At 47.2% G+C, this 13,523-nt stretch overlaps 2 protein-coding genes across 11 annotated transcripts in view; one reads left to right on the top strand and one right to left on the bottom strand.

The window, feature by feature from the left end:
• Nucleotides 1-297, top strand: part of ADA (adenosine deaminase) — a 118,220-nt gene extending 117,923 nt beyond the window's left edge. For 5 of the 7 annotated variants that reach the window (XM_060030740.1, XM_060030742.1, XM_060030741.1 and 2 more), the window contains one exon: nt 73-116. In XM_060030740.1, the coding sequence (XP_059886723.1) occupies nt 73-89 (17 nt within the window). In that variant the 3' untranslated portion in view covers nt 90-116. Of the gene's footprint in view, nt 1-72 lie in introns of all 7 variants that reach the window. The other 2 variants (XM_060030738.1, XM_060030737.1) reach the window with 2 other exon arrangements.
• A 594-nt stretch (nt 298-891) lies between these two features.
• PKIG (cAMP-dependent protein kinase inhibitor gamma) overlaps nt 892-13,523 on the bottom strand; it is a 100,679-nt gene continuing 88,047 nt past the window's right edge. For all 4 annotated transcript variants that reach the window (XM_060030746.1, XM_060030744.1, XM_060030745.1 and 1 more), the window contains 2 exons: nt 4,555-4,728; nt 892-1,621 (listed from right to left, as the gene is read on the bottom strand). In XM_060030746.1, the coding sequence (XP_059886729.1) occupies nt 1,542-1,621; nt 4,555-4,705 (231 nt within the window). In that variant the 5' untranslated portion in view covers nt 4,706-4,728 and the 3' untranslated portion in view covers nt 892-1,541. The remainder of the gene's footprint in view (nt 1,622-4,554; nt 4,729-13,523) is intronic.

A 13,523-nucleotide genomic window follows, 5' to 3' on the forward strand; every position in this document is an offset into this window, starting at 1 on the left:
CTGTGATTTTTTTTTTTTTTTAAATGTCCTGGGTACTACAAGTTGCCTCACCTTTCTGCTTCTCTTGGCAAGCAGGGCAGTGTCCCTGAAGACATCGTGGCCACCTCTCAGAGTCCTCACCCTGTGGATGGAGTCCTCACAACTCCCTTTACTCCTTCCAGGGAGACTATGATTTCCAGAGTCAGCTACTGACGCTCGTGAAGCCCACATGCCTGTTTCCGTACACACATATACCTCCGCCTGGCCGTGTCTCTCCTCTGATTGTGTGCCCGGGCCAGGATCAGGGCCTGTGGCTGGTTGAATCTGAATCCCTCCCTCCGCTGGTAACCTGTGCTGAAAATCTGGTGCTTAATAAAGAAAACAACAGCTGGGGTTGTGCAGCACGTGGTGTGTGGCGCTGCGGTCGGAGCGTCGGAGCGGGCCAACTTGGGTTTGTGGAGAACAGAAGGAGCCCCTGGGGCCCCCCGACGCAGGCAGCCTGCCCAGCAGCAGGGTCCCGAGAGCCTGGTGGGCTCTGTGAATGGGAGGGGGGGGCAAAGCGGAGCCCAAAGCCTACTCTCCGTCCAGAAGAAACCAGGCTTCTCTTGAAGGCTTATCTGCTTAAATGCTCCCTGAACTCTTAACCCCCTCCTACTCTAGGTCCTAAGTGGGGAAACCTTCCTTTTGGGTTCCCAAAGCTGTGAATTGGGGTGAGAGAGGGTAAGATGGAAGATGATTCTTCAGATACTGGCCTGAGGTGTGCTGGCCTCTGCGGTACCCCGGCATCTTCTCAGGTACTTCATTCCGTGGAAGCCTGGGGCAGCAATGGGTCCCAGCTAATCATGGCCTTGGGGGAACAAGGCCCAGCCCCTGCTTTTGCTGTTTAAAGGAGAAATAATCATCTTAAACCTATCACACAAATCATCAGCATTTATTTCCTGGGTCCTAGGTGTCACTTATCTTGGTAGAAAGGGCAAAGAGTTAATCAGAGTTTTGAGCACAAGATCCCTTCGCTAAAAATGGATCTGTGAAGCTCCATGAGGGAACCTCAGAGCTGCATAGATGGTCAAAGAGTTTAACTTACAATGGTTTCCAAAATAAAAGGTAAATTGTCAGCTCCCTCCCTCTCTGCTGAGAAAAGGTTTAAAGTTTCTAAAAAGTTTAAAAGTGCTTCTTAAAAAAGGGATAAGAAGGTCCTGACACAGAAGGCTGGCTGGGTTGGAGAAGAGGGGGCAGAGCTAGAATGCGGTCCCTGCCCCAGCTGTTCACCCAGGTAGCAGGACCCAGCCCCCGAGTCCCAGCACCTGCTGAATAAATAACATCCTGTGGTTACAGTGTCTTGAAAGTGTACCCGGGCAAGTGAGGAGGTGGTGGGAGCGTGGAGCCTGGGGGTGTGGGCAGAGGGCCTTCCCAGGGTAGGGGCCACGGGAGCCTCTGGGGCTGCCTTTCAGTCTGGCCTGGCTTGCCTGGAACACATTGCTCAGAGGAAAGGCTGCTGGGCCAGTGCCAGGGCTTCCGTCCACGGTGCGTCACTCTTCCAGCCTCCTCGGGCAAGGTCATGTTCAAGATGAGGTGGTCCCATCGCTGCTCTTGGGCTGGTTGCTACCTTCCTTGTCTGGGGTGCCCACCTCCGCCTGTCCTTCTGCAGAGGAGAGAGAAAGGAGCATATATACAAACGTAATGCATAGAAAGAGGTCCAGAGGGGCCCAGCCACAGCAGTAACCGTGGATAAGCCCTGGGAAGCAGGACAGGATTGGGGGGTAGTAGCTAAAGGGAACTTTAGCCTAGTCTGTAACATTTTAATTTCTACAAAGAAAATGTGCATGTGCTGTTACTAGTATAATTAAAGTGAAGAAAAGGCCAGGATCATGGATGGATGCTTGTAGCTGGGGAGGGTCAGGATGTTTGTGTGGGGTGTCTAGAGTCCCAGCATGTGCTCAGCAAACAGTAGTTCTTGTAAGACAGAGAAGGGCATCAGAAGATGCCAGCCCAGGGGAGCACCAGGGGTGGCCTGCAGCAGGGGCTGGGGTGGAGCCCATCGCTGTTTCACTGTGCTGTGTCCCCACCAGGCCACCCCCATCTCCCTCTCTGGCCTCTGTCTTTGCATCCTTAGGCTAAGCCCTTCACGTGACTAGGGAGAAACTACCCTGCGCCCAGACCCTGAGGCTGCAGACAGGCAAGTACTTTCCATGCAGTCATACAGCAGCCTGGAGGTGTGATGAGGGTCATGATACGACTCGGATGAGAAAAACAAGGCTCAGAGAGGTGAACCGAGCTGCCTGAGAGCCAAACAGTGGAGGGAGCAGTGTCCCTTCCACTAACCAGAAGGCTGCCGCCTAAAGGAGCGCTCTCTAGGGTTTGTAAACACCCGTCACTGACACCGCCTCACTCTGCCCTGGCAGCGGGCTTCAGAGGTGGGGTTAGTGGGAGTGAGGGGTGCAGGGAGAACTTGGACACCTGTGCCTCAGGTCACCTCCTATCATGGGGCAGGGCCTGTAGCAAAGGCCGGGTCCCAGAGGGTCCTGGCCCACTGGAAGGCTGACAAATGAGACTGCACTTCAGGCAGATTCCCCAGTCTGTGATGCCCTACTTGGTCCGAAGCCTCCCGCCCTGGCGAGCAAGAATATTTTCGTTAAATTCCGCAGTAACTGCCGCTCTGCCATTTCCTTGCTGTGGGACCTCAGGTAATTTATTTAATCTCTCCAAGCCTCTGCTTCCTGATCTATGAAGTGAGGATGACGACATCCCTGCCCCTCTGTGGTCACCTGGCACATGGGACAGCTCAGCCAGGGGCAAGGCTTCTTCTGTGCAGGTCCCAGCTCTCTTCTGGCCCACAGAGAGGTCCCCAAGCATTTTCCTCTCCAGCCAGCACCCCTGGGACTCCCTCAGGGCAGTTTCAGGTCACGTGCTGCCAAGCAGTGCGTTCATATTCCTTCAGCCCTGCTGGCTGTTTACGTTTCATTATTCGGCCAAGTAAGGAAGCGTTTGTGCTCCCCGCGTAAGGAAACATCAGAGAAGACAAAGGTTTGCACACAAAGGGCTTGGGGAGCGTTAACACACAGGACTTGGGGAGGCCTGGCCGCCAGGCCTCAGGACAGGCCAAGGCTGTGGCCCCTCCTCCCCTGCCCGGGCTCCGCCTCAGTTTCCCAGGAGCTTTAGGCAAACAGAAGTTCCAGGGCCTGCAGGATCAGAACCTGCATTCCCCGTACTCCCACTCCCTCGGTGAGTCCGCCGGACTGAGCACGGCGCGCAGACGTGCCAGTGGAAGCTGCTCGCTGCCAGGCCTACTGGAAGGCTCCTCGGCCAGCCACTCTGGCCTGCACTGCGCCGGGAGCACCTCACTGCCTTGCGGTGAGCACTACTCCTTCCTCAGGTCCCCTTTTAACTGTCCGTCACCCTGGCAGACAGCTGCCAGGACACCAGGTACCTCAGGGATCTCGAATCGGACGGGGGTGGGAGCAGGCATTAGAGGGCCTGGGCAGGTGGATGAGTGGCTACGCTGAGTTGAAGGAGATCGAAAACCGTTCACCAGAGCAGACGCAGATGGCCTGGCAGCAGGCCTGGCATGGCAGCTGGGCGTGCTGGTCAGTGAACAGCCACTGACCAGGCACCTCTGCCGGGTGCCAAACGCCACCAGGCACCGAGGGCCCAGGACGCGGATCCCAGGGGAGAGGCCCTGTGCTCAGGGGGCTGTGGAGGCGCCAAGAGAACAGGCGCCTCCCCTGCCAGAGAGGGGAGTGATGGCTTCTCAGCAGAGCGGTCTGGGCCTCTGAGAAAGAGGAAAAGCCAGCCTGGCAAGGGGAGGGCAGGCAGGACCAGACAGAGGGAGAGCGCGGCAAGGCCCATCAGGGACTTCCAGGAAACAGAAGTCCCTTCCTCAGGCTGGACCAGAGGCGCAGGGGAGAAAGATGGGAGCAGAGGCTGGAGGGGAGCAGGGTGAGACCCGGGGAGGCTCCCACGCTTGGTGAGGAGTTCAGGCCGCAGGACAAGGGAGGGCTGACAGACCACTGACGGGACGGCACGGGGAGGGAGGGTGGGGTTCCTGGGGGAGCCAGGACTGGTGAGGGATGTTCTAGCAGAGGAAACCGTGAGATGAAGGGGGGTGGATGCAGGGGCAGAAGCACGATGGGACAGGGGATTTAAATGAACCCTGCTGGCAGCTGTCCAGCAGGAGGGCTGGGGCGGGGATGGATCAGGGAGGCCCGGGCAGAGGCCGCTGGGGTGCTGGGAGTGGCCTGAGCCAGGTGGTGGCTGTGGGGACAGAGAGAAGCGGAGGGACTGGGGAGGGACCTTGGAGGAGAACTGACAGGGCCTGTGGGTGGACGGGGAGGCTGAGGGGAAAGGGAAGCACCGGGATGCCTGGCCAGAGGGTCCTCACGGCCTGAGACACTGGCACCCCCTAGCCTAGGGAGTGGCTGCCCTCTGCCACTGACCGTGGGCCTGGGGCCTGATTTAAATGCAGTTTCTTCTCTGAGAAAGAGGGGGCCGGCTAGGACTTAAGAGGCCAGTCCCGGAGCCCAGAAGAGGGTCTCCCACCAGGAGTGCTTGAACCCGAGAGTACCCATGGGTTCTGACCTGCGCCCTCGAGGGCTAGCTCGCCCATGTCGCCAGCCAGCTTCCGTACGCTTACGGCCTCGGAGTCTCCCTGGATGTCAGGGACTGCGTTCCGGCGGCCCGTCCGGTCACAGGAGATGAAGTCCGAGTAGGAGGACTCGACCTCCATCATGCCTGTCGCATCACTCTTCAGGCCTGTGGGGACAAGGGCAGGAGCGCAGAGGTGAACCCTGGTGCATCCTGCACAGGGGACTCAGCTTGGGGCCCAGCACTGATGTCTTTTGACAAACCGACAGTTATTGCCTTGCTCGCTGACAACAAAACAGAAAGCACAGAAAAGTAGAAAGAACAAAATAAGTCATGCATAATTTTATACCCCAAAAGCCACCACCAACGTTTTAAAGAACATCTTTTGTGTCTTCTCTAAGTAAAGTTCATGATAACTACCTATACATTTATCAACACCACGTACCAGGCACTGGCTAGGGGCCGCAGATGCAGCAACGAACAAGTCAGCCGTGGTCCTTGCCCTCAGGGAGCTGACAGTCTACTGGGTCATTTAGCGTAATTACCTAATACCTAAGTAATTACTACAATGCTCCGGACTTCCAGGGAGAAGGCAGGGTACCAGAGTGACTACCAGGGCCTGACCAAGGCTTGGGGGTCAGGAAGTGACATTTTAGTTGAGAACCTAGGAGGAATAGATAGACAAGGAGTCTAGACAAGGAGTGAGGGGAAGAGCACGTATGAAGGCTCTGTGGAGCAAAGGCACAGTGGGATGGAAGAAACGTACGTGCCGTGGGCTGGGGAACTGTGGGAGAGGGGCCAAGAGGATGCTGCTGAGTTGGGCAGGGGCCCGATCACATCTTCAATTTGGTCCCTGAGGGGCTGAGGCTCATGAATGTTCAGATTAGCATTTTCAAAGATGACTCTGGCACCTAAGGTGAGCAGACCTGAATGGGGGCCAGCTAGGGGGCTCCTGCAAAAATTCAGGTGTGAGAAGATGGTGGGTGAAGCAGGGATGGAAGAAGGTATTGCATGCAAAGAGAAATCAAAAGAAAGGGGGAGTAGCAGTACTCATATGAGACGAAACAGACTTTAAAATAAAGGCTGTTATAAGAGACAAGGAAGGACGCTACATAATGATCAAGGGGTCAGTCCAAGAAGAATACATAACAATTGTAAATATATATGCACCCAACATAGGAGCACCTCAATATATAAGGCAAATACTAACAATCATAAAGGGAGAAATCGACAGTAACACCATAGTGGGGGACTGGAACACCCCACTTTCATCAGTGGACAGATCATCCAGACAGAAAATCAATAAAGAAACACAGGCCTTAAATGACACATTAGACCAGATGGACTTAATTGATATTTATAGAGCATTCCATCCAAAAGCAGCAGAATATACATTCTTCTCAAGTGCACATGGAACATTTTCCAGGACTGACCACATGCTGGGCCACAAAGTGAGCCTCAGTAAATTTAAGAAAAGTGAAATCATACCAAGCATCTTTTCCGACCACAATGCTATGAGATTAGAAATAAACTACAAGGAAAAAACTGTAAAAAACACAAACACATGGAGGCTACACAATATGCTACTGAACGACCAATGGATCACTGAAGAAATCAAAAAATACCTAGAGAAAAATGAAAATGAAAGCACAATGATCCAAAACCTATGATGGGATGCAGCAAAAGCAGTTCTAAGAGGGAAGTTTATAGCAATACAATCCTACCTCAAGAAACAAGAAAAATCTCAAATAAACAACCTAACCTTACACCTAAAGCAACTAGAAAAAGAAGAACAAATAAAACCTACAGTTAGTAGAAGGAAAGAAATCATAAAGATCAGAGCAGAAATAAATGAAACTGAGAAGAAGAAAACAATATGAAACTAAAAGCTGGTCCTTTGAAAAGATAAACAAAATCGATAAACCTTTAGCCAGACTCATCAAGAAGAAAAGGGAGAGGACTCAAATCAATAAAATTAGAAATAAAAAAGGAGAAGTTACAACCGACACCACAGAAATACAAAGGATCTTAAAAGATTACTAACAGGGACTTCTCTGGTGGTCCAGTAAGACTCTGTGTTCCCAGTGCAGGGGGCCCGGGTTCGATCCCTGGTGAGGGAACTAGATCCCACATGCATGTTGCAACAGAGAAGCCCGCATGCCACAACTAAACATGCCACAACGAAGATCCCGCATGCTGCAACTAAGACCCAGTACAGCCTAAAAAAGAAAGAAAAGGACTACTACAAGCAACTGTATGCCAATAAAACAGACAACCTGGAAGAAATGTACAAATTCTTAGAAAGATACAATCTCCCAAGACTGAACCAAGAAGAAATAGAAAATATGAACAGACCCATCACAAGTACTGAAATTGAAACTGTGATTAAAGAACTCCCAACAAACAAAAGTCCAGGACCCAATGGCTTCACAGATGAATTCTATCAAACATTTAGAGAAGAGCTAACACCTGTCCTTATGAACCTGTTCCACAAAACTGCAGAGGAAGGAAAACTCCCAAACTCATTCTGTGAGGCCACTATCACCCTGATACCAAAACCAGACAAAGATACCACAAAAAAAGAGAAAATTACAGGGCAATATCATTGATGAACACAGACATAAAAATGCTCAACAGAGACTTCCCTGGTGGCGCAGTGGTTAAGAATCTGCCTGCCAACACAGGGGACATGGGTTCGAGCCCTGGTCCGGGAAGATCCCACATGCTGTGGAGCAACTAAGCCCATGTGCCACAACTACTGAGCCTGCACTCTGGAGCCCACGAGCCACAAATACTGAAGCCCACCAGCCTACAGCCTGTGCTCCGCAACAAAGAGAAGCCACTGCTTGCCGCAACTAGAGAAAGCTCGCACGCAGCAACGAAGACCCAGTGCAGCAAAAGAAAAACAAACAAACAAACGAACAAACCACCTCAACAAAATACTAGCAATCTGAATCCAACAATACATTAAAAGGATCATACACCATGATCAAGTGGGATTTATCCCAGGGATGCAAGGATTTTTCAATATCAGCAAACCAATCAATGTCATAACACCACATCAACAAACTGAAGAATAAAAACCATATGATCATCTCAATAGATGCAGAAAAAGCTTTTAACGAAATTAGACACCCATTTATGATAAAAACTCTCCAGAAAGTGGGCTTAGAGGGAACATACCTCAACATAATAGAGCCATATATGACAAACCTACAGCTAACATCATACTCAACAGTGAAAAGCTAAAAGCATTTCCTCTAAGACCAGGAACAAGAAAGGATGTCCACTCTTGCCACTTTTATTCAACACAGTTTTGGAAGTCCAAGCTACAGCAATCAGAGAAGAAAAAGAAATAAAAGGAATCCAAATTGGAAAAGAGGAGGTAAAACTGTCACTGTTTGCAGATGACATGATACTATACATAGAAAATCCTAAAGACACTACCAGAAAACTACTAGAGCTCATCAATGAATTTGGTAAAGATGCAGGTTACCAAATTAATACACAGAAATCTATTGCATTTCTATGCACTAACAATGAAAGATCAGGATGAGAAATTCAAGAAATAATCCCATTTACCACTGCATCAAAAAGAATAAAATACCTAGGAATAAACCTACCTACGGAGACAAAAGACCTGTACTCTGAAAACTATAAGATGCTGATGAAAGAAATCAAAGACAACACAAACAGATGGAAAGATATACCGTGTTCTTGGATTGGAAGAATCAATACTATCAAAATCACTATACTACCCAAGGCAATCTACAGATTCAATGAAATCCCTATCAAATCACCAATGGCATTTTTCACAGAACTAGAACAAAAAATCTTAAAATTTGTATGGAGACACAAAAGACCCCGAATAGCCAAGGCAATCGTGAGAAAGAAAAATCAGGCTCCCTGACTTCGGACTATACTACAAAGCTATAGGCATCAAAACAGTATGGTACTGGCACAGAAATAGAAATATAGATCAATGGAACAGGATAGAAAGCCCAGAAATAAACCCACGCACCTGTGGTCAATTAATCTACGACAAAGGAGGCAAGACTATACAATGGAGGAAAGACAATCTCTTCAATAAATGGTGCTGGGAAAACTGGACAGCTACATGTAAACACATGAAATTAGAATACTCTATAACACTGTACACAGACATAAACTCAAAATGGATTAAAGACCTAAATTTGAGACCAGATGCTGTAAAACTCTTAGAGGAAAACATAGGCAGAACACTCTCTGGCATAAATCGCAGCAATATCTTTTTTGTTCCATCTCCCAGAGTAATGGAAATAAAAAAAAAAATAAATGGGATCTAATTAAATTCAAAAGCTTTTGCACAGCAAAGGAAACCATAAACAAAATGAAAAGACAACCCACAGAATGGGAGAAAATATCTGCAAATGATGTCACCGACAAGGGATTAGTTTCCAAAATTTACAAACAGCTTACAAATTTACAAACAAACAACCCCATCAAAAAATGGGCAGAAGATCTAAGTAGACACTTCTCCAAAGAAGACATACAGATGAAGAGGCACATGAAAAGATGTTCAACATTGCTAATTATTAGAGAAATGCAAATCAAAACTATAATGAGATATCACCTCACACCAGTCAGAACGGCTATCATCAAAAAATCCACAAACAACAAATGCTGGAGAGAAGGGAACCCTCCTACACTGTTGGTGGGAATGTAAATTAGTGCAGCCACTATGGAAAACAGTATGGAGGTTCCTTAAGAAACTAAAAATTGATCTACCATATGATCCTGCAATCCCACTCCTGGGCATGTACCCAGAGAAAGACATGGTCGGAAAGGATACATGCACCCCAGTATTCACTGCAGCACTGTTGACAATAGCCAAGACATGGAAGCAACCTAAATGCCCATCGACAGAAGAATGGATAAAGAAGATATGGTACATATATACAATGGAATATTACTCAGCCTTTAAAAAGAATGAAATAATGCCATTTGCAACAACATGGATGGATCTAGAGATTGTCATACGGAGTGAAGGAAGTCAGACAGAGAAAGAGAAATATCATGATATCACTTATATGAGAATCAAAAAAGATACAAATGAACTTATTTATAAAACAGAAACAGACTCACAGATTTAGAGAACGAGCTTATGGTTACCAGGGGGGAAGGGTGGGGAAGAGGAATAGTTAGAGTGTTTGAGATTGACGTGTACACACTGCTATATTTAAAATGGATAGGACTTCCCTGGTGGCGCAGTGGTTAAGAATCTGCCTGCCAATGCAGGGGACACGGGTTTGAGCCCTGGTCCGGGAAGATTCCACATGCCACGGAGCAACTAAGCCCGTGTGCCACAACTACTGAGCCTGTGTTCTAGAGCCCGCAAGCCACAACTACTGAGCCTGCGTGCCACAACTACTGAAGCCTGCGCACTTAGAGCCCATGCTCCACAATAAGAGAAGCCACTGCAATAAGAAGGCCGCACACCACAACAAAGAGTAGCCCTGGCTTGCTGCAACTAGAGAAAGCTCGCGCGGAGCAACAAAGACCCAACGCAGCCAAAAAAAATAATAAAAAAATAAAACCTTACTTAAAAAAAAAAGAATTGTGCTGAAAATGGATAACCAACAAGGACCTACTGTACAGCACAGGGAACTCTGCTCAATATTCTCTAACAACTTAACTGGGAAAAGAATCTGAAAAAAAACCAGATACATGTATATGTATAACTGAATCACTTTGTTGTACACCTAAAACTAACACAACATTGTTAATCAACTATACTCCAATATAAAATAAAAAGTTAGAAAAAAAAAAAACAAAGATGGTGGGTGAAGGAAGGAGGTGGTGACGGACACACACATTCCAGATGTAATCTGGAGGGTGAATCACCAGGACTTGGTGTTTGGCTGATGGGGAAGTGAGCTTTCTGACATGAATAAGTAGGTGGATGGAGGATGGTTCATGAGATGGGGGATGGATTGGGAGGAAAGACAGGAAATTAGGAGTTACTGCTACAGAGATGGTGGTTAATAGCCCTCCTGGTTGATTTTACAGCTGAGAGAGAAGAGAAGAGAACCACATATATAAAGAAGAGCCGCATACATGTAAAGAAGGATTTGTGAGGTCACACTATAGCACACCGGATTTTATAGCTGTTTGAAACTCCCTAAAACATGTCATGAAGGTTCCCTCTGGATGATTTCTGTATACGCACCATGGCACCATGACATATCTGATGAGTCCCCTAGAAATGCACACGGAGGCGCTTTCCCACTTTCCATCACTATGGACAGCACTAGGTCTTTATGTAAATATTTGTGCCTATGTCTAATTATTTCCTTAGAGTGTATTCCTAGAAGTAGAATTGCTAAGCTAAAGGGAAGGGTGAAATAATATTTAAGACACATTATTTTGATACATTTCCAAGTTGCTTTCCTGAATGACATAATGGTATTTATAATAACAGAAAAAGATGAGGAAATAAAACATAAATTCAGTTCTGTTCCTATTTATATTCCCACCAGCAGCCTGTAAGATTGCTGGTTTATCTGCACCCTTGTCAACAATGGGTATTGCTATTATATATATATTTTTTTAAAAGGCTAATCTGCTAGGGGAATACGAGTATCTCTCTTTGAGCACCTATGATTTCCTGAAGGCAATCAAATCACACAAGTCAGGCCGTGGACTCTGGCCACTTGGCACACCCTGAGTTAGCGAGGGATGGGGGGGTCTAAGCCGCTGGCTTGACCAGGAGCTCACAGTCCTCTAGGTGAGATGGGCCCAGCCAATTCCAGTTTTAGACACCCGTAGGTAAATGCCAATGCTCTTTATAGTATGAGGATGTTTACTGCACATCCTAGGTCAGTGACAGGGAAGCTCCCAAATGTCCCTCAAGAGGCCAGGCATTAAACGAATTATAAAATATTCACAAGAAAATACCCTGCACCAGATGGACCTGTACTGATGGCAAAGTGTCTGAGATAAACTGTTAATTGCAAAATGCAGGTTGCAAAACAACACCTTAAAGAAAACCCAGTTTCAACTCATACAACTCAACAACAAAAAAACAAACAACCCCATCAAAAAATGGGCAGAAAACCTAAATAGACATTTCTACGAAGAAGACATACAGATGGCCAACAGGCACATGAGAAGATGCTCAACGTTGCTAATTATTAGAGAAATGGAAATCAAAACTACAATGAGGTACCACCTCACACCAGTCAGCATGGCCATCATTAAAAAGTCAACAAATAACAAATGCTGGAGAGGGTGTGGAGAAAGGGAACCCTCCTATGCTGTTGGTGGGAATGTAAGTTGGTGCAGCCACTATGGAAAACAGTATGGAGGTTCCTCAGAAAACTAATATGATCCATATATACAGCAATCCCTCTCCTGTGCATATATCCAGACAAAACTATAATTCAAAGAGATGCATGCACACTTATGTTCATAGCAACACTATTCACAACAGCCAAGACATGGAAACAACCTAAATGTCCACTGACAGATGAATGGATAAAGAAGATGATACATTTATACAATGGAATACTCCTCATCCATAAAGAACGAAATAATGCCATTTGCAGCAACATGGATGCAACTAGAGATTATCATACTAAGTGAAATAAGTCAGAAGGACAAATACTATATGGTATCACTTATATGCAGAATCTAAAATATGACACAAATGAACCTATCTATGAAACAGAAGCATAGAGGACAGACTGGTGGTTGCCAAGGGGGAGGGGATTGGGGGAGGGATGGAGTGGGAGGCTGCGGTTAGCACATGTAAGCTATTATATACAGAATGGATAAACAACAAGGTCCTACTGTACAGCACAGGGAACTATATTCATTATCCTATGATAAACCATAATGGAAAAGAATATGAAAAAAGAATATATGTATAACTGAATCACTTTGCTGTACAGCAGAAATTAATACAATATTGTAAGTCTATACTTCAATTAAAAAAAAGAAAGAAAGAAAGAAAACCCAGTTTCTATGGGGAAAGATAGCAGATACGAGAAAAAAAACCTTGCCAAGTGTGGTACTTTGTGTCTAAGGGGAACTTTCACTTCTAAGACTAAATTTTTATAACGGTAGTTTTTATAAGCCCAAGTTATCGTGCAACGCTTTCAGAAAGTAACCGACATTGGCAGGAAGCAGCTGGAAAGCAGCCAGGGTGGGGCTCAGTAACGTGTGTGTGTGTGTGCGCACACGTGCATTGTGTGAAAAGTGGGGCTAGCCACTATGGAGGGCTGGACCACATCTCCCCACAATACCTAGCTCAGAAGAGACACGTAAAGAATAAACTAGGGGCACTCAAAGCTCAGACAGGGGAGACAGGGAGGCGGCCTGTAGTAGATAGAAAAGAACAAGAGACGTGACCTTGTGCTATGAACCTAGCTCTGCCACCAGACCCTGAGCAAGACTGCCTCTCTCTGGGCCTCCGTTTCCAGATCTGTAAAATAGAATAAAGGCGGGGCCCGAATTTGGTTTAAGGCAGCCCCCCCCTCCAGCTCCAGCAGGGGGCGCACCCAGCCTATCTTTCTAAGCTGACTTGAGAGAAAGAAGTTGCCCTGGTTGTGTTTCCAGCTCTTTCTCAGCAAAAAAGACTCTGAACTCTCTGAAGTCCCAGAGGTGGTTCTTCTGTAGGTCACAGAAGTTTCACTTCTACACTCTCCCTCTGGGGAAACTGCTCAAAGCTTGAGAACAGGGCAGTGGCCTGTTGCAATAACAGCAGTAACACAGAATAAAAATTATGATGACAGTTCTAACAATAATCGTAAAGGTAACACTTATCAAGTCATCATGTTTTCCATACCTCGCTTACTAAATTGCCACAGCAGCCTCTGAGGTCTGCGAGGTGAGTTTATAACCACGACTTGGGAAGGTCTCAGGCGGACCCACACCTGCCGGTGGGAAGGAGACACTGGGCAGGCCACACCAGCTCCCGGGCC

The sequence above is a fragment of the Delphinus delphis genome, chromosome 15 (genome assembly GCF_949987515.2).
Source record: "Delphinus delphis chromosome 15, mDelDel1.2, whole genome shotgun sequence".
Lineage (NCBI taxonomy): Eukaryota > Metazoa > Chordata > Mammalia > Artiodactyla > Delphinidae > Delphinus > Delphinus delphis.